Source organism: Bombus affinis, chromosome 2 (assembly GCF_024516045.1).
Source record: "Bombus affinis isolate iyBomAffi1 chromosome 2, iyBomAffi1.2, whole genome shotgun sequence".
Lineage (NCBI taxonomy): Eukaryota > Metazoa > Arthropoda > Insecta > Hymenoptera > Apidae > Bombus > Bombus affinis.
In genome coordinates this window covers 15,170,263-15,190,022 of record NC_066345.1, presented here as the reverse complement: position 1 = coordinate 15,190,022, position 19,760 = coordinate 15,170,263, and the positions used below count along the sequence as shown (strand labels likewise).

General features: G+C 26.7%; 5 protein-coding genes across 9 annotated transcripts; 2 read left to right on the top strand and 3 right to left on the bottom strand.

Moving 5' to 3' along the window:
* The first annotated feature begins 264 nt into the window (after positions 1–264).
* LOC126925398 (cyclin-dependent kinase 2-interacting protein-like) lies at positions 265–1,609 on the top strand. 2 transcript variants are annotated; one of them, XM_050740906.1, is made up of 5 exons: positions 265–450; positions 561–693; positions 788–1,011; positions 1,091–1,199; positions 1,285–1,609. In XM_050740906.1, exons 2-5 carry the CDS (start codon positions 627–629, stop codon positions 1,479–1,481), a joined length of 597 nt encoding a protein of 198 aa, XP_050596863.1. In that variant the 5' UTR covers positions 265–450; positions 561–626; the 3' UTR covers positions 1,482–1,609. The 2 variants fall into 2 exon arrangements, with proteins under 2 accessions (XP_050596863.1, XP_050596854.1); XM_050740897.1 differs by having other exon boundaries at positions 265–693.
* Positions 1,498–7,355, bottom strand: LOC126925237 (uncharacterized). The gene is made up of 4 exons (XM_050740586.1): positions 5,306–7,355; positions 5,120–5,218; positions 4,879–5,041; positions 1,498–4,804 (listed from the first exon to the last, which is right to left on the bottom strand). Exons 1-4 carry the CDS (start codon positions 7,174–7,176, stop codon positions 2,897–2,899), a joined length of 4,041 nt encoding a protein of 1,346 aa, XP_050596543.1. The 5' UTR covers positions 7,177–7,355; the 3' UTR covers positions 1,498–2,896.
* LOC126925342 (ras-related GTP-binding protein D) lies at positions 6,864–10,267 on the top strand. 2 transcript variants are annotated; one of them, XM_050740788.1, is made up of 7 exons: positions 6,864–6,976; positions 8,404–8,552; positions 8,650–9,056; positions 9,127–9,263; positions 9,355–9,497; positions 9,578–9,726; positions 9,825–10,267. In XM_050740788.1, the coding sequence occupies exons 2-7, from the start codon at positions 8,497–8,499 to the stop codon at positions 10,046–10,048; spliced, it is 1,116 nt and encodes a 371-aa protein (XP_050596745.1). In that variant the 5' UTR covers positions 6,864–6,976; positions 8,404–8,496; the 3' UTR covers positions 10,049–10,267. The 2 variants fall into 2 exon arrangements, with proteins under 2 accessions (XP_050596745.1, XP_050596735.1); XM_050740778.1 differs by lacking the exon at positions 6,864–6,976 and adding an exon at positions 7,455–7,970.
* A 166-nt stretch (positions 10,268–10,433) lies between these two features.
* LOC126925249 (gamma-tubulin complex component 5) lies at positions 10,434–15,907 on the bottom strand. 3 transcript variants are annotated; one of them, XM_050740622.1, is made up of 16 exons: positions 15,662–15,907; positions 15,465–15,584; positions 14,938–15,366; positions 14,576–14,835; positions 14,328–14,499; positions 14,018–14,228; positions 13,639–13,939; positions 13,381–13,577; positions 13,001–13,307; positions 12,708–12,927; positions 12,355–12,643; positions 12,086–12,163; positions 11,902–11,984; positions 11,664–11,823; positions 10,797–10,983; positions 10,434–10,653 (listed from the first exon to the last, which is right to left on the bottom strand). In XM_050740622.1, the coding sequence occupies exons 2-16, from the start codon at positions 15,534–15,536 to the stop codon at positions 10,473–10,475; spliced, it is 3,147 nt and encodes a 1,048-aa protein (XP_050596579.1). In that variant the 5' UTR covers positions 15,537–15,584; positions 15,662–15,907; the 3' UTR covers positions 10,434–10,472. The 3 variants fall into 3 exon arrangements, with proteins under 3 accessions (XP_050596579.1, XP_050596570.1, XP_050596588.1); XM_050740613.1 differs by having other exon boundaries at positions 10,437–10,653; positions 12,086–12,286; positions 15,662–15,904; XM_050740631.1 differs by lacking the exons at positions 10,434–10,653; positions 10,797–10,983 and adding an exon at positions 11,050–11,458 and having other exon boundaries at positions 12,086–12,286; positions 15,662–15,895.
* A 396-nt stretch (positions 15,908–16,303) lies between these two features.
* Positions 16,304–19,051, bottom strand: LOC126925324 (protein disulfide-isomerase A6 homolog). Its single transcript, XM_050740744.1, has 6 exons — positions 18,872–19,051; positions 18,453–18,646; positions 18,146–18,370; positions 17,844–18,050; positions 17,424–17,749; positions 16,304–17,336 (listed from the first exon to the last, which is right to left on the bottom strand). The coding sequence occupies exons 1-6, from the start codon at positions 18,885–18,887 to the stop codon at positions 17,018–17,020; spliced, it is 1,287 nt and encodes a 428-aa protein (XP_050596701.1). The 5' UTR covers positions 18,888–19,051; the 3' UTR covers positions 16,304–17,017.
* Between the last annotated feature and the right edge of the window lie 709 nt (positions 19,052–19,760).

The window sequence follows — 19,760 nt, the reverse complement described above, 5'->3', positions numbered from 1 at the left end:
CCATCTGTATCCTTTGGTTCTACATTTTTTAAATTCAAGACGAATTATTTATAATTTTTGTAACAGATTTAGGGACAAATATGATTAATGAGTTTATGTAATATTTCATAAAATTAATAAGATTGTATTATATCTAAAACGTTATTAAAAAGCTTTAATTTTTTCTTATCACATACTTATGTTTTTTGTAAATGGTCCGTTAGGAATTCAATGGAAACGTTATTGCCATTGGATATTTCCCTTTTAAAATATTCTATTTTATAATAATAACCAATAAGATAATGTTTGAAATTCTTACACATTAAGTTTTGCCAATAAAGAGTGTGTGATTTTTATGTTTTATATTTGATGAGTATTCATACAATTTGAGAAATGATCATATATACTTACATATGTAAATAAGTACAAACAATGCAGACATTCTCTGCTGTTGCATGAAATTTTATACCTGTAAGAATTACGTATTTTAAATTAATCAATGAATGAACAAATTTATTATTATATTATAATTTTAATTACATATAAATACATATAAATATATTTTTCATTTAAATATACAGTTATTAAGTATTTATCATTTTTTGACTTATTGTATTAATGTATATTTGCATAAAAGTTCAATTGTAATGAACTGTACCAAGAAAGAGTGTCATATACAAATAATGAGTAAAGGACAATTCTCCCCAGTTAATAGTAAGCAGTTCAATATTTTTAATACATTAATTTTTAAGCAATGTATATAATGCACATAGAGTACAAAACATATTTTATTAAATATATATTACAGAACTTACGCATACAAAATCAACACAAGGAAGAAATTTAACAGGTTCTGCTCGCCATATACGAGATTTAATTGCAGATATTCATAAAAATATACAAATTTGGAATACACTTCATTTAGAAGGAGTAACATTACTAAATAACATAACTCAAGCGAAACAAGATGAATCTTATTCTGAAATTTTGCAAGAACAATGTGATAAATTGGAAATTATTTGTGATGGATTGGTAATGCGCTTTCTACATGATTATTTTTTATTTAATATTATTGTCATAAAGATATTTGTATTATAATATTACTTTCTAGGACGACATTGTAAAAAATTTTGCTCAGATTGAACAACAGATGAAAATAACAGCTTCTTTAGAAACTAGCAAGGACAAGTTATTTACAACATGGCCTAGTTCAAAATTTGGTAAAAATACACAATTATATTTTATCTATAAAAATCAGTATATTTTTATAATTAATCTATCTTATAAGATTATGATTAATTTTAGGACAAGTTGCAGAATCAATATTTAGTATATATTCTAATGAAGCAAAAGTGAAACGTGCAATTTTGGAAGATACAGCGCATTATTATACAGAATCTTGGAAAATGTTGTTCCTTGCTAGTTGGGTGCATCAACCATTATTGCCAGAAAATCTAACAGCAGTCTTAGAATCAATGTTAATAGAGAGTGGACATAGGTAATTAATTATTGGTGATATAAATTTTGGTAAGTATTTTTCTATTTCAAAAACAATTCAATGTTTACAATAATTATTTTTTGTATTATATCATAAATTACAACTATTGAAATAAAACAAAGATTAACAGAATGATCATTTATTTGTGGCTTTCCAAATACCATTTGTATAATTTCACAAAACGAAATATATCAAATTGAAATATATAGTCCAAATCTAAAGTGTATTATGAAATTCTGTTTACAATTGGTACCTGAGATCACAAAGAATTAATATGGATATAGATAAATATAAATATACTAGAAATTTGCTTGAAAATGCAGATTTTAGAATAGATACAAGGAATTAAACCTGCAAAATTAATGCATTTATGCAATTTTATGATTAATTATATTCTGATTAGTATTTCTAATATTAGTGCCATTAATTTTTAATTATATCAATAACTTCTTATATATGTATAATACATTATTTACAGATAAATAGAAAATTAATAATTTTCACTGTACATAAATGCTATAACAATGTGGATGGAATTATTTTTTTGATGTTTAAAGTATTTTCAATGATTTAGTATTTCATACAAAAGCTGTAAATAATTCACATTAATTCATTACTACTTATAATCTGTAATATTTTTTTTGTCGTTACAATGAAATTATTGATATAATATAAATACGATTTTTATTTTACTCATCAGTTTATCAATACAGGTATTATCCTATTAAATATTTAATAATAGATATAGAAAGTTAAAATTAAATCGTAAAATAATTTGTGCATAAACATTTTTGTTTTATGTTCATAATAATGTTATAACTAAAAAGAAATTACAATATACGTCTGTCAACGACTATGAGAAATTATATGTACAAAAAATTTTTATATTTTTTTCGCGTTGTTTAATATATAACCCTGGTAATTTTAATTTCTTATCTTCTTTCAAGAAAGTAAACTTAAACTTAAAGTATTACTTGCACTATGTGTATGATTATAAAGACCGTTTACTAAAAATAAAATGTATCTATATGTTGTAGTAAAAATTTGTAGAAGACAATACAACAAAGTAAAATTTCTTTGTATAACATCAATGCATTTTTTAACATTGTCAATACAACATGACACTATCTTTTTCCATGTGAAATATACATTATACACAATAAATATAACAGAAACAGTCTTATTTACATACACATATTAGAATACAAGATATTATATTATTTTACTATTGATACTCTTCATTCAAATATGGAAGTTATAATATATTGATTGTGTGATACTGTCAGAAATTCTATAAAAAAATATCTACACAATTGTGTAATCATACATATACATTTCAATTATATGTTTGATATTATTATACACTATACATATTACTTCAATTTGTTTAGGAACATCTTGCATGTAATCATTCAAGAATCAACTTCTTGTATTTCTATTAAATTCTTCACTTAATGCTTCAAAATCGAGATCAGTATCTAAATTTGAATTATTTGATATCAAATTGTTCTCTAAAATATTATCTGGCATAATATTTTTTAATCGTTCAGATACAAGCTCATCAACTAAATTTGACTGATCTACTAGATGCAGTTGTTCTACTAATTTTTCATCAATTAGTAAGTTTTTATCTATTACTCCACTTGTATTTAGAATATCTAAATGTGCTATGTGATCGTACTGAGTTATTTTTGATATATCTAAATTTTCTGAACTTTCAAATATACTAGTATCACAATTACTAGAAATTATTGGTACTGTATCTTGAAGTATAGGTAGGTTATCTGAAATTTTACAACTGGAAGTAGCAGGCATTATTTTGCAAGAGTTTGTGTCTAATGGTGCAGATTGTGTTTTAACACAATTTGTGTCCGGTACAGACATAGGAATTATTTTAGAAACTAGTTTTTGGAATCCTTTAATAAAGTTCTGAGATCCATTCTCCATGGTATTCAAACCATTTTGTATTTTCTCAAAGTTCTGAGGATCTTGTTTTACATAAGTTTCCATAGATCCATTTTCTAATTTGACAAAGCCCTGTTCTGTTGGTTCTAATTTTATGAAAGCCTGCTCCATATGTTCTATTTTAGATTGGTCATAATTATCTTCAATGTTACAAAAGTTTGACGATCCTAAATTGTTCCCTAATTTAGTAAAATTCTCTTTATGAGAATCCGTTTTTTGATAACTTGAAATTTTTGGCGAAGTGATATCCACTTTTTGGAATCCAGGATTATCTGAAATTTTATTCTGAATCTCTGGATTTGATATTAAAAGTTTCGATACATTGCTAGATTTGTTACTTTCTGCATTATTCACAGGACTAGGATTTCTTCGCATTAATGTTAAAGCTGATAGCACCTCTGGACAAGTAGGATTTGTCACAGAGTCACCTCTTCTTTCACTTAAAAAGTCTGAGACACTGAGATCTGAACTTTCAGAAAATCCGCTAGACATTCTTTCTTCCATATTTTCTTTAGCATCTTCAGAATTATCTGTTTTCTGACGTTTAAGGGGTGGCTCTTCATTTTCATAGGTAGTACAAATAGAAGTATCAACCTTTTTTAGAGCTTCATTATTAATTTTATATAAACCTGGGTTGAGACCTAAGGCATCACAAAGTGATTCTTCACTGATATCAATCAAATCTTTGTTTGTTTCTTCATCATTATTTATAATAGTCAACATTGTTTTAGTTTTTTCTCGTATTTTATCCATTAATTGTTTTAATTCGCCCAAAAAGTTCCTTACATTATTTTCGGACTTTAGTACTAATAAATCAAATAATGACTGTGCGTTAAGTACCGGTTTTGCAGCTATTTTTATTATTTCAAGATCTTCACATACAGAAATTGCTTCTCGTAACTTTATTTGACGTCTTTCTGACTTAGCCTCTGGTGTAACATAAGCCCAAGGACCTCGCTTTTTTCCTTTTCGTTTTAAAGGATCTTGGCCCCCATTTTGTTTTAATTCAGGTTCAGGCGTTGGTGGAGGTAGTTGTTCGGGACTTCCATGGTCAGGATGCATCTCAAAATGTCTCGCCATACGAGTACGCCCTAAATATATTTTATTACATGTAGGACACCTAAAATGATCTGATATTTTTCTTTTTGGTACTTCTAGCCCTGTTAATAATTCTTTAGGTGATTCTTCTTCCTCAAGTTTATCATTATTGGTGTTATAATCGCTATAACCACCATCTGAATCATCTAAGTCAGGTTGTAGAAAATCTGAATGATGCAAATGTTTATAATCCCGTACCATATGTCTAGGAGGTCGAGAAAGTCTGCCAGATCGTGTTCTAGCTACAACTTTCTTTCTTTCATCCTAAAGAAATATTATATTTAATATGTTGGAATCATAAAACAATTTCAAAATACAGCAAATTAAGTAAAACAAACCTTCAATTCTTCCTGTTCTTCATCAGGAATTGGTGGTGGTTTAGATGGAAGTAAGGAAGGTCTGATAGCACTTTTTTTTGGTCTACCTCTTTTTCCACCACGATTCTTTAATATATTTCCTGGATTTCTAATTTGTAAATCCAGTTCTTCAGGAAATACAACTCTATACATACATTTCGTTAATTTAAATATAAAATTTCGTAATATCTAAATAACTTCATAACTAAATAACTTTATTTACCTATATACTACTCTTTCATTTGATGTAGCTGCTTCTTGACTACGTTGTTGCAGAACATGAGCAATTTGTTTTAATTGTGTTGGTGTTAAGCGTTGTATACTAGAATAAATATTATTGTTATTAAATGAAAGAACTTGATAAATATATTGCATTGTATGTATTATTATTCTAATATTATTTGTATACCTATGAAATGTTTGTCCTTGCTGAACTATTTGTATAGGGTTTTCACTAGAACCTAATGGCTTAGATGTATCTGTAGATTCATTTACTATTGTTGTAGATTTAACAGTACCTTTAGCTTTCTTATTAACTTTAAGATTTATGCCATTTACTACAAGATTAAGTTTTTGTTTGGTAGCTTCACTTTGAACTGACTTAGCAGATTCAAATGCACTACTTTGTTGTGTTATAGGTGTTTTTTGTGAATTATTTTGTGAATTGTTTGAAATACTGGCAACATTTTGAGTTGCAATAGTAACATTTTGCTTACTTGTATTGTTAAATGCAATTTTTGCTTGAGGTTTTAAAATTGATATTGGTGTTGAAGAAATTTGGGTTGATTTTAAAATAGATGCAGAATTTGTGGTTGCTGTTTTTAAATCTTGAGCTTTAACAATCGATGCTGTCCGAAGCAAAACTGGTGTATCAGGATTAGATGTAGTTTTTGATGTTCCAATTGTTCCTGTAGTTTTCTTACCAATTGCAGCTCTTGTTTTAAGTAACTGAGGGGGGATTTGAACTGATTTTAAAAATTGTGCTGGAATAGCTGTAGTCACGCTGGTATTATTAAGAATATTATTAGTTTTTGGAAGCACAGTCGATGCACTTTTTAGCACTGGAGTTAAAAGTTGTTGAACATTTCCCCTTTGTAGAGATTGTGATGTTTTTACGATTGGAGACAAACGTATTTGTGAAGTAACAATATTTTGTGTTGCTCCAGATGTGGTGTTTACAGTGGTATTTGAAATATGTGATGTACCAATAGATTGATTCTGTATTTCACAAGCACTAGTTAACAGCTGAGTGTTTAATAATTGTGCAGATATACCACTAGTATTTAACAATTGAGCTGTTATAGGTGTAGCTTTTATTATCTGTGATGACAAATTGTTTAATATTGTAGCCTTTGAAAGTAATACAGAATTAGCGTTTGAATTAGTATTAAGTGAATGTACTGCATTAATGGAATTAACAGTTGTGCTACTTAATTTGTTTGAACTCTGAAGTAATCTAATGTTCTTAGCTGGTTTCAATATAGTTTGTGCAGGTTTTATGATAAATTGGGAAGATGGTAGAATCACAGGTAGCTTCTGCAAGATTTGCGCTTGGGTATTGGGTATTGTATTAAGTTGATTTTGTGCTATATTTTCTTCAATAGTATATTGCAAATTGTTTTCATGAATATTTTTTACATGTGTAACATCTGCTTTTATTCCATGTACTTTAGGCTGCTCTAGAACTATCGTCTGTGTACCCGAACTTTGTTGAATTATATTATTCTGATGTTCAATTATCTGTTGAGCTTCATGATTTTGACTATTTAAACTTATTTCTTCTAATGATATATTGTTCTCAACTATTTGATCTTGAAGTTCTTCCGTGTGGGAAACTTTTTGCATATGCCATTCTTGGAAATCAATGCACTCTGTTTTAATCAATTCAGTATCATTGGACTTTTGTACTTCCTCAGGTTGATAATTTAACTGGTCGATTGTTATAGATTCCTGAGAAGATAATGAATTTTGGTCCTGTACATTAATGTTATCTTTTGCAGAAACATTCTCTGGTATGTTCGAAGTGGCGTTATCTTGTTCCTGTTGATATATAACCTCTTCATTCGAGTTTACCTCAAAGGTTAGTCCTAGGGCTGCCGCCTGTTCTGGCGTTAAGTGTATAGTTTGAGAATCATTGTCGTCATTTTGTAAAAACGCGACAAACTCGTTATCATGATCGTCATCATCAACAACTTGTTGGAACGCTTGTTGAAGAAGATCGGAAGCACCAGTAGAAGATGCATCGTTTGTAAACACAGTAGAATTCGAAATTTCTGCCATATCCAAAATTTTTTAACTCCTTACCTTATAAAAGATAATTATGCAATAGTAGCAATTACTTTCATGTTGAAAAATAATATTTTACGTGATTCTTTCTTTGGAAATTCTCCTTATAATTTACATTTATTCCATTTCGCTGTACACGTTTTTCGCACAAACAGAAACATATTAGGTATATGAAGTTTGTCACAGATATAGCAAAGAAAATGGCGACAGTATCAGTAATGTATAGTTGCATAGTTGGTAATTCGTATTTATGTCTATTTTCATTGCATCGTTTATTCGATATTGATATTGTACGATAGTTACACAGCTACACAAAATACTTTGTTCTGTATATTTTGAAATTGTAAATCTTATTGTAATACATTTTTGTATGCACTGTTATAAAAATATATTTAGCACGGAAATAGAATTGTGTTAAAGTTAAAAGAAATAGCATGTTAAAGTATCTATGAATGTTATTCGAGTGTGTTGTATGAACTTTATGCACAATTCTTTGTTTCGAGGTTTAAATATGTAATTGAAAATGAATATTTATTTTTTTGTGTCTATTTGGTCATATTTTAGTCCAACTTGCATTGATATTGCATCAAACTGTTGTGTATGATTTATTACAGTTTCATATAATTGTATATATGTATACAATTTGTATTGATATTAAATTACAATTAATGCATACATAGTATCATAAATGTGTAGTTACGCGATAATATTGTAAATTTTGTGAATCCAAAGTCTATTCTAACATAAAAGGAATATCAAATAAATAAAAGATACAAAGTACGAATATGGTAAGTGTCACCAATGATACAATTTGCTATGTTGATAATTTATATCATTTGTAAATAAATTATTCGGAAGAATTTAATACTGTATTTTATACATATATTGGTACTCACTTAATAATGATATTGTTAATTGTGAAATAATTAAATATTTGTGACAAGTATCCCAATACTTAAATAAACACTCTTATTTCAAATCATCAGATTTTGTCTTTTATTTTATTCTTAAATTTTATCTTTATTAAAATATTTGGAAATCTAATGTATTTTAAGTAATTAAATGTTTTTTACATATATATGTAAAATAGAGTAAAATAAAAAATAGTAGTTTATAATAAACCATTTTTTAAATAGCTTCAAATACGTATCATTTATGATAATATGTACATATTAATACTAAGATAATATTTACGTATTAATAATAACATTATTATCGTAGGATGATGATGATCAGTATCAAGCTGGTTATGATGTAGGATCTTTTCCTAAAGATTTTGGATATGCTCCATTTGATGGGGAAACAGAAGGATCTATGGATCCTTTAGCAGGAGAACAAAAACCTAGAATATTATTAATGGGTCTTCGCAGGTATCCGAGTGTTTAACATATTTTTATTTTAATATTATTAATCATGTTATTAATAATATTTTTATTGATTATTATATGAAATTAATATTAATTTTAGGAGTGGAAAGTCATCGATACAAAAAGTAGTTTTTCATAAAATGTCACCAAATGAAACATTGTTTTTGGAAAGCACAAATAAAATTATTAAAGATGATATAAGCAACTCTAGTTTTGTTCAATTTCAAATTTGGGACTTTCCAGGACAAATTGACTTCTTTGATCCTACTTTTGATAGCGATATGATATTTGGTGGTTGTGGAGCACTAGTTTTTGTTATCGATGCTCAAGATGATTATATGGAAGCGCTTAATAAACTTCATTTGACAGTTACAAAAGCATACAAGGTTAATCAAGCGATAAAATTTGAAGTGTTTATACATAAAGTTGATGGTTTATCTGATGACTGTAAAATGGAAACACAAAGAGATATACACACTAGAGCAAATGATGATCTTGCAGATTCTGGTAAATAACACAAATAATTACGAAACTTTTTTATTAACAGCACTTAGAAATAATTATGTATACATTTCAGGATGTGACCAAATACATCTGAGTTTCCATTTAACATCCATATATGATCATAGTATATTTGAAGCATTTAGTAAAGTTGTACAAAAATTGATACCACAATTACCAACTTTAGAAAATTTACTTAATATACTCATATCAGTAAGAAAAAATATGAATATATAAATATATATATGAATATATAAATTTTTGTCACATAGTTGTACAAAATAAATTGTAATTTGTTTTTCAGAATTCTGCAATTGAAAAAGCATTTTTATTTGATGTAGTATCTAAAATTTATATCGCAACTGATAGTTCTCCTGTAGACATGCAAAGTTATGAACTTTGTTGTGATATGATTGATGTTGTTATCGATGTCTCTTGCATATATGGGTATGTTTTACAAAAATTTCTACATAAAAGCTTTTATCTGTCTACATAATAGAAATAATTACATCACATATTTCCTTTAGTTTGAGGGAGGATTTAGAGGCTGCAGCATTTGATAATCAAAGTTCTAGTTTAATCAAGTTAAATAATGGAACAATTTTATATTTACGTGAAGTTAATAAATTCTTGGCTTTAGTCTGTATTTTGCGCGAAGACAATTTTGACAGACAAGGTAAAATAATGCTTTAGTAAATTTACTAAGAAATAGATAATAATAATTAGTAATTATTGCGCATATTATATTTAAAATCCTCTCTTTTCAATTTGTAGGTGTAATTGATTATAACTTTCTTTGCTTTCGTAAAGCTATACAACAGGTCTTTGAATTACGTAATAAAGCTTTAACTACTACAAATGTTAACAATCATTCAACACCACCTATTAATTTGAATGAAACTACAAATGCACCTACAGTATCGCAAAGTGGAACAATGGGACAAAATGGTACTGTTGTAATGGCACAAAGCTTTGGGCAGAGCAGAATTTTTCTTTAAATGTTTGAGCAGAGAGAATTTTTCACTTTTATTTTACATACTGGCAATAATATATCTCAATCATGTTATTCATAACTTAATTTTATAAATATTTACTTAATGTGAAAGATGTATTTATTTTATTATTTCTTATCAATTTTTTTAATGGTATTAAATTCAGGAAGTTACATAAATGTATATATAATTGTGTATTAAAATAAATTATTATCATCTATTAAATAGTAATTCATATATTTTTATTAACTAATTATTATTATAAAAACTTACATTACTTTTTAATTGCTTATTATGAAATGACATAGAAGTATTAATTCTTAATAAACATCTATTTAAAATCTTATATTTATCAATATATTTTTTATAGTTTGTACTTAAGCAACCTTGATTATAATTTATTTTTATCATAGTAATCTATTATTATTAATCAATAATTTTTTTCTAATTTATTGCCATTAATAAAATCTTCCATTTCACGATGTAAGGTATATGGAGATAAATTGACTGTAACAATACTTTCTTCTAATTGATACCAACGTATATATGAAAATGTTTGTTCGTATTCATTTAGAATAATATGATTTGGTAAAGAATTTTCAGAATTTACACTGAAAAATACAAGTTTTAAAATCATAACATTTTTAATAATATTTCTAAACGCTTCATCGTAACTTGATGGCATTTACAGACAAGCTTTTTCTTTATATACAAATGTAACAAATAATATTTCTTCAAATATCAAATTTCTTACCTGCTATTATACCAGTCTACTTTGTGTATAATCTTTGGAATTGGTATCGGCAAACCTGATGGTGGTAAATATTGATAAGCTATTTCAATTAGCAAACTGCGACTCAGATTACTAAATGGACACATAGTAACATTGTTCTTTATATAAATATCTTTTGTATTAATTTGATATTGTAACATTAATTCATCTGAAAGGAATTTAGGCATTGGCTAGGGTTTTAGAATAGAAGGAACAAATTTATGAAGCAAATAAAAAAACTTAAAATAGATCTTTTATTCTACAGTATAAATTGATATACTTTTAATGTACAAATTATGTAACAGAACATATGATATTGCAATTTTCATAAATATTTCAATAAAATTACATAAATTGTAATACATATTTTGAAATATTTAAGATTTGCGAAGTATACATATATTTCTTATTAAAAAGAATTATAACACAATTACTTACAAAGTATTAGTAAGAGCAATATATTGATAGTATTTTTGTTAATCAAAGATTTGGCGCAAAATTTAGATTAAAAAGAAGATTTGTAATAATGCAATTTGTTATAATGTTATTTTCTATAGAATTATTATTGGATATAAAAAATTTGAAAATATTTTACTGTTGGGTATATGACATACTGCAATTAAATGCAGAGCTTAAGCCAGTCACTGTGAACAAAGCAATTTAAAAAAAGAAAACATTAAATGATTATCTAAATTAACTAATTACTATGCTAATATATCTTTTAGAGTTATTAGTAGTAACTATTAAAACTTCATATTCTATCTTTCGATATTAAAACAATTGTATCAATTTTGGGAATATCAGTTTGAAATGAATTATATAATGTTATTAATAGAATTTCAGACTTACAATAATTTGCATCCTTATTCTGAACTGCATTATGTAGAGCTAAAGCAAGGTACATGTGATATTTATTATAGCTGCTTTCTAACACATCTAATTCTTCACTGGCAAATGTTAATTTTTTATAATTCCATCGAACTCGGATATGATTACACATTTCAATTAACTGAAATAAATTTGTATATATTATGTAATTGTACGAACTACATTGTATTAAATAACAAAGTTTAATATGTATACATACATTATTTATTGTTGCCATTAAATCTTCATACTCTGAAGTTAATAAACAATGTTCATAAACTTTTTTTAAATATTCATTATGAACTGTAATTAAAAAAAAAGAATTATATATATATTAATCCTGTATAACTGCGTATGTGTATTACAATTTTATTATACTTATTATTTCATTAATATAATTATACCTGATATAATTGTGTCCAAACTCTCAGCTTGTGTTAAAGATTTTTCTAACATAAGACTTAAATTTTGTAATACTTGACCTGATAAATAAGTATGTACTGAAGTAATTGCATGTAACAAGCAGAATCGTAAGCTTTCAATACGCCTTATATGAAACTGTTCTAATTTATTCCTTTTACACATTGATTTCGAACCTTCTAAGTCTATAAAAACTATCTTTGTTTATAATATTTTATTAAAAGCAAAAAAATCTTGTAATATGTTTTCTTACCGCTAAATCTTAAATTATTTAATGTCCATAAAGCCCATTTTAATTTTAACTGAAATCTAAATATTTCATTATATTTGATGAAGGTTTTCTCATTTAATACAATATTTATAGGCCAGCCAATTGTATAATGCAATGTTATATTATCAACAGCCATTAATACTTGATTTGTATGAGTGCTAGAAACTGTAATAGACCAACGTGAACTTAAATCTGCCCACCATTGAGAAAGGACTTCTTCAAGTATACATGATAGAAAATATGAATTGTTCCACATTTGATTAGTTTCAATCTAAACAAAATAAATATAATGGAAATTTAATAATTTGAAGAATTACTAATGTTATACACTTTACCTCATGAAACAATCTTTGATAAAATTTGTTCATAATATGACCTGCTTCCATCATATAGACAGATCTCATTAATGTTAAATGTGATTCCAATTTATATTCCTCACACATAATATTTTTGACTAATTTACTGGCACCATTATATCGTGAAATCAAAATTTCTGCTAGAATATTTTCTAATATTTTTCTGAATGGTAATATATAATTTGATTCTCTTTCAAGCCTAAAATATTATACTTTATACTTTAAAAAATACTTATGCAAGAAAATTCATTTGAAGTAGATAATAGAATTACCTTTTGAAAATATTAGTTTCCACTTTGATATTTTGAATCTTGGAAACCTCAGCATCATCAGTATTACTTTTTTTTAACAATTCAGAAGGGAGATATTCTTCTAAAGCTTTTAATAAAAATGGATTATTAAATTCAGATAATTGTTTTATAATATTTTTTTCCATATCCTCATCATACTCATTCTTAGTAACTTCTTTTTTCTGAGATGAAGATACTTTCTTTTCTTCTTTTTGTTCATCTGTACTATATTTAGAAATTTCTACTTCTAATTTGCCATAAAATTCATCCACCAAAGATCTCTTCAATTCTGAAGGATATATAAAATTAAAAGTAAAGTTATAATAGTAGGAAAGATAGATAATTAAAATTATACCAATTACCATTTCCTCCAACATTAATTCTCCATATATCTGTAATTCGATCTAGAGATACTAACAATTCAATACTTTGTCCTATATGTTGTATCTTCCTTATCAAGAATTGCATAATTGGATCTCTTAAACATATACTATCCAAAGGTCTCAAAAACAATGTTTCATACTGTATGCTACTTTCTGAAACTGCATTGCTTGATAACCTAATATGAATAAATAACTTATCATTTGTAATCATTTTACCATATATTCAAATAGTTTTACCTTGCAATTATAAATTCTTCCCTCCAATCTTCAAAACGTCCATCACTTAACCATGTATCAATTATATTTAAATAAACAGTAAGGCTAGATAAATATAAACTAGTACAAATATTTGTTCTTTCTATATTGTGTGAATTTTGTATTTCAAAATACAAAGATGATAGTAATTTAGATGCACACTTCCAGTTTGGATGAAGTTTCCAATTTAATACTGACCTTTTATGAACTTCATGTAAAATTTGTATACTATATAAATTTTTTTTAAGGATTGATGATAAAGACAGAAACGTTAAATTGCCATCTAAAATCCAATATAAATACAAAATAGTAAATATAACAAAAATATTTATAAATCTATTAAATATAAAAAAGCTTTTACCTTGTTTCATAAGAGATTTTTCTATAGCAATTATTTTCTTCCTAAATTTCATCAAATGTTGTCTCAGAATTGCATTGTAAGTTTCATATGTTAAAGGTGGCTTTTTACAAAAATCATCTTCCATGGAATACAATCTAATTCCAAATTGTTCTAAATCATGTATCATCGAAAAATACTTACAAAATGGTAAAAGAATACTATTAAATGCAGCCTGAAATACATTACTACTAATACTCTTAAATAATTAAAACTCATATATATATATATATATTAAATATATATTAATGCAGATTGTTTATTATATACTCACAGTAGTTAAACTAGGTATTGATATATCAGGACGAATAAAAAACCCTGTTTCTTCATTTTGTTGAAACACTACCATTTGCATTGGAGCATAGAACATCCATAACAATTCTCTGCATACTAAATATTCGCTAAGAGTTCCAAGTGTATAAAGATCTCTGCCATTTGCTTTATGCCTATATATTTAATATTAATATATTGGAAATATTTTGTATAAAATATGAAAAATATAATTTTCATAAGAATAATCACCAAATTTCACAAAGATGAGCATCAGAAAATCTGCTTTTAACTGGATATTTTCTCCAGTCTAACTCATTCCACCAGGTGTTTTGAACATTTGATAATAACCAATTTTTAGATTTAAGTTCTTCATTTAGAGCTAAAGATAAGTTATTTAATTCTTTTTCAACAGATGGTATGCATATTGCTTTATTTGAATCTGAGATATCTATTGGTACTTCAAAATTTGAACCTATATCCACATTATCTTCTGTATCATTAGACCATTCCTATTAAAAATTAAACATTTCCATGAATTCAAACATATTTTATAAGTATTTTTTATTGATTAATCAAATATTATATGTAAAGGTAACTATAACATTACTTACACTGTCTGTGTCACTTTTGTAATCATTGAAAAAGTTTTCTTGGCCTTCTTTTAAATATTCAGCCCAATCAATTTCTTCTGCAACCTCATTTTCATCTTCACCTGTTACATTGAAAGTATATTCTCCGCGTGTTAATGCCAAAGATTCCAAATCAGATTTACAGGTTTCTTTAGCTAATTCCAATAGCAATGTTAATAGATACCACTGCAGATCATACTGTGGATGCTGTTCAAAATTAAAACTTGACAGAAATGCATCTACAAGTTCCTCAAACTTTTTTGCTACATCATATTTTCCATGGATCGAAAATTTTGTAATTAGAGCTTTAATAGCTTCTTTTGTACTGTTACTATTGACAGATAGATATCGATGATGTTTAATATTTGTCATACAGAATCGTTCACAAATTCGAAATCCTTCTTCATTTTCCTAGGCATAATATAAAAAATAATACACATATATTTATTAAAGTTTATGTCTATAATTCTAATTTATATACATATTTTTAAATATGTATCTTTTTTTACCTCAAAAGATGTAATTGCTGTTATTAACTGCTTCATGTCATTGTGAATGTCATTTAATATTTTTGTACCCATTCTTGTTTAAAGAAAAGTAGAAAATTGAGGCAAAAGAATAATTTTGTGCTAAGAATAAAATATAAAGGTAAAAATAAAATAAAGATGAACAGTTATTTTGAAAAGAAAATAATTAAAAATCTAACCCTTTAAAGTGCTCTATACTTAATTTCGTACATAAACAAAAAGATTATGTAATTTTGAAATTTCATTTATATATAATTTTAATTCCATAACAATTATATAAAAATATTCATTTCACTAAAACAATATCAATTTTTAATTTCTTCTAAAGCAAAATATATCCCGATTAAATAATATGCGCATGACACTTCCCAAATATTAGACTCCATTTTTAAATAGATACCGAAATTCTTATCCGTAAGTATTCATAACGTAAATTAAATGAATGCAACAAAGATATGAAATTATTTCCTCTATAAAAATTCATTATCTTATTAGCACTATGAAAATAATTTAAAAATAAGCTTTCAACACAGTATTTCAACTCTTTTATTCAAAAAAAGAAATTAACATACTGAATTATTCTTTATTATTTAATTTTTGTACCACGTTCACTGTTTTCAGTACATGGCTGGATTTTCATTTCAAATAAAGTAAAACAAGTATGTAATAAAATGCACAATTACGCAAAAAACGCGGTATAGAACGCGTTTAGTATGCCTGAGCATTTTTCTATATTGCATTTTTCTGAAGGAAAGTTCAATAATAAAGTTGTTAAATGAAAATTGTAAAATAGTTGAGTAAAATACATGAACAATATACAATTATTATACATTTTTTAGCATAATTTATTTAATAAAAACGTAAGTTAAAAAAGGATTATAATTAGTTAAGTATAAATGAGACAAAGATTTACATTCACATATACATATAAACATATTTCATACTATGTTTCTGTAATCATGATGGAAGACGTGACATAACCCAGTCAAACAATGAGATCTCAATCAACATAAGGATCGTAATATATTCTGTAAATATAAATTCATTTAAGTGCATTTATTTTGGTCCCATATTAGGGAAAACCAAAAACATCTTATGGAATGCATATTAACATTATGTATCTTCAGCAACTATTTTAAGTTCACAACATTTCCATAAAAAAGTTTTTGTTTACATATTTTGTTAACATATTTTATCTTTGCTATGATGTTTATCTGACTATCAGTTTAAAAATGTACACATAAATTAAGCATGATTTTGTCAAAGTGCATAGATTAAATTTTGTGAAAGTTCTCAATGGAAGAGTTGTTGATTATGCACTTATAATTTAATATATTAAACTACCTGCGAAATTTACTTCAGTTGAAAGAAAAAGATATTCATGATACTTTCATAATGATGTCATATTATCAATGTACATTAATATGTAGTTATGTCAACTGAGAATAATGTTATATAAAAATAAGTATCGAATTGTTTTACTAATACACGAATATGAAGGTGCATATGTTTCTGAGAAACACTAAGTTCTATAATTACAGTTCGTCCTTCTCATCGAGATCTATATCACTAAGATCGATATCTTCTTCTTGTGGAAGTTCAGCATCTTTGCCATCCCATGGTTTTGTTTCAAAAATTGTAGGTAACTGAGCTCCTTTTAAAGGAGCTGTACCTCCTCGACCGTAACTTAAGTCTCGTAAAAATTCATTTATACCATCATACGAAAAACTACCTTTTAATAAAGAGTATTTCATTTTCTTTATATTTACAGCTGCTAGTGCTGGATATCCGAATCCTCCAATTTCTAATGCTTCTTCAATATGAGGTTGAGCACCAGCTTCAGCCCAAAGCCAGCTGTTTAAACATATTTATATATGTGCATTATATAATTTAAGATATTTTAAGATAATTTAAGATTAGTAAGCAGTAAGTAAAACTTACCCCCACATTTTTTGTTTATATTTTTCTCCGAGGTCATTTAAAACTTTTAAATATCCATTTCTACAATCTGATTGACAATCTAAAATATGCGGTAAAACGGATACAACACATAATGGTTTGTCCTCACAGACTTCTCTTAAAGTCTTTTCATTTGTAATTTGAACTACTTTTGGTGCTGGAACATTTTCTGCTACTTTTTCTAGTGACCAATTTACTATATCACTACTTGTGCGACCACCATCATATTCTTGCACAGAATCGAAAGATTTCTTCCCAGGTGCAAAATATTTGATAGTAGGATATCCTTTTATTTCATATTGGCTAGCCTGGCAACATTACGATTTGATTATATTTATATTAACTTAAAAATACAAATAAATCATATACTTATAAATAACAATTAATTAAAAAATTACTTACTTTAACTCTATTTACAGTAGCATCAATGGCTCCCAATTTCACTTTACCTTTAAGTTCTGTTGCTGCAGATGCCCAAATAGGGGCCAAATTTTTACAATGACCACACCATGGTGCATAAAACTCAACTAACCACATATCTTCCGAATTCATTACTATCTTATCAAAGTTGTCGTCAGTTAATTCAATTACATCCTTGGAATCTTTGGACTATAATAATAATAAAAGATTTTCAATTATTAATTACCTACTTTTCCTTATCCTTTTACTGTACTTATATTTCATTACATTGACATTATATTTACCTTAGAATCTCCGCCACTCCTTTTACCTCCTAAAGCTCTACGTGCTTTTTGACTAGCCGCATTTAAAGCAGCATCAACAATTCCTGTCGCAGTTCTTGGTCCATTATAATCTTCTGGTTTATTATCTGTACCAAAGATTTTGATTGTTGGAAAACCTTGAATTCCATATCTTGATCCAAGGGATTTATGTTCATCTGCATTTACTGCACCGACTTTTACAATACCCTGTGGAATTTTATATTAAAAGCCTCTGATAAGAATAAGGTATAAAATAAATAATATGTTAAGTATAAAACATAAAAATTACTTTTAAAGCAGTTGCAGCTTTGTCATATTCATGTGTTAATTGTTGACAATGTCCACACCATGGTGCAAAAAATTCTACAATCCATACATTATCGCTATTTAATACCAAACTATCAAAATTATTTGGTTTTAGTTCAATAACATCTGAATTGGAGGAGTACAAACAATGTGCTCCAGTAATTAGCAGCAAAATACCTAAACAATGCAAATATAAAACGATATTGAATTACACGTAAATAATATAGAAATAAGCGTTAAAATATTCATAAAATTAGAGCTTTAAAAAATGAATATTCAGTGAATGAAAATACATTATAACGGTAATTATACACTATATTGTAATGGTAAGATACACCTACCGGTAAGATTTAATAATAATAATCGTGAAATCTACAATATACATTGGTTTGTAAAACTCACCTAAAAAGTCTTGCATTTTGCCTAACGAACTAACGTGAACTAACGTGTTTGCAATTATTTTGAAAAAGTCATTCAGTGAAGGAATCTTTCACATAAAAGATTGAAACGAACACAATTTTTTCTTGTAAAATTCAATCCGTCTCTCTGTTTCCCCACTCTTTATAACCAGATACAACTTTTCGTGGATCGTTCTGATTGGTTGCTTGTAATCAACAAGCACTTGCTACAAAGGAAATAGTTTTAGAAAGATTGTTATTCCGAAATCATTCGTTTCAGTTGGAGTGACCAAAATTGGATTGTTGCTTCATTTCGTAAATGAAAATAATATTCTATGTCATATTATGTTATAGAAATAAAACATTGTTACAAATTTTATTCGAAACTAAAATAATGTACAAATTACAAATACATGTAGGCGGCTGTCTAGGCAAATATGTATAATGCATAGGTGCGTAGGTTGAATCAGTTACATTCACTACATTTGATTGATTTTCATATATTAACAATTCTTTGATAGTTCTATTTAAAATTGTATAAGATTTCTGACAATTAAAATCCTAATTTAAGTCTTGAATAGTTCAAGAATTTGCCTTATAGGTCGAGAAATTTAATCTTTTAATTTCATCATAAAGGGATTAATTTCACTTTTCGACTATTAGAATTGGTTATAGTGTTTCATGACCCGCCAAATGGACGATTTTTTAATTATGCTTATGACTAAGAAATTCAGAGGAGTATCTAGATAGAATCAGATAGAAAGTTTTCTCTCTGATAAAACTAATCTTAATTAATTCCTTACGTTCTAAAATTTCTTTTAAGCCTTCGAAAATTAAAAAATTCTTCCTAGGAACCGAAAAATTTGGACTTTTTAATTTTGTCGTTTGTCGAT

What these genes read in the sequence shown, in the direction of transcription:
- LOC126925398 (XM_050740906.1), top strand. Translation starts at nt 627, where the DNA reads ATGAACTGTACCAAGAAAGAGTGTCATATACAAATAATGAGTAAAGGA. An exon ending in AAATTATTTGTGATGGATTG is followed by an intron (nt 1,012 to 1,090) that starts GTAATGCGCTTT and finishes ATTACTTTCTAG; the next exon opens with GACGACATTGTAAAAAATTT. An exon ending in ATGGCCTAGTTCAAAATTTG is followed by an intron (nt 1,200 to 1,284) that starts GTAAAAATACAC and finishes GATTAATTTTAG; the next exon opens with GACAAGTTGCAGAATCAATA.
- LOC126925237 (XM_050740586.1), bottom strand. Translation starts at nt 7,176, where the DNA reads ATGGCAGAAATTTCGAATTCTACTGTGTTTACAAACGATGCATCTTCT. An exon ending in CAAGGACAAACATTTCATAG is followed by an intron (nt 5,219 to 5,305) that starts GTATACAAATAA and finishes TATTTATTCTAG; the next exon opens with TATACAACGCTTAACACCAA. An exon ending in AAGAACAGGAAGAATTGAAG is followed by an intron (nt 4,805 to 4,878) that starts GTTTGTTTTACT and finishes ATATTTCTTTAG; the next exon opens with GATGAAAGAAAGAAAGTTGT.
- LOC126925342 (XM_050740778.1), top strand. An exon ending in TTATTAATGGGTCTTCGCAG is followed by an intron (nt 8,553 to 8,649) that starts GTATCCGAGTGT and finishes TATTAATTTTAG; the next exon opens with GAGTGGAAAGTCATCGATAC. An exon ending in TACTTAATATACTCATATCA is followed by an intron (nt 9,264 to 9,354) that starts GTAAGAAAAAAT and finishes TTTGTTTTTCAG; the next exon opens with AATTCTGCAATTGAAAAAGC.
- LOC126925249 (XM_050740613.1), bottom strand. Translation starts at nt 15,536, where the DNA reads ATGGGTACAAAAATATTAAATGACATTCACAATGACATGAAGCAGTTA. An exon ending in TTTGGACACAATTATATCAG is followed by an intron (nt 11,985 to 12,085) that starts GTATAATTATAT and finishes TTTTAATTACAG; the next exon opens with TTCATAATGAATATTTAAAA. An exon ending in TAATGGCAACAATAAATAAT is followed by an intron (nt 11,824 to 11,901) that starts GTATGTATACAT and finishes AATTTATTTCAG; the next exon opens with TTAATTGAAATGTGTAATCA.
- LOC126925324 (XM_050740744.1), bottom strand. An exon ending in AAGCTGCAACTGCTTTAAAA is followed by an intron (nt 18,371 to 18,452) that starts GTAATTTTTATG and finishes AAAATTCCACAG; the next exon opens with GGTATTGTAAAAGTCGGTGC. An exon ending in CTACTGTAAATAGAGTTAAA is followed by an intron (nt 17,750 to 17,843) that starts GTAAGTAATTTT and finishes TAATGTTGCCAG; the next exon opens with GCTAGCCAATATGAAATAAA.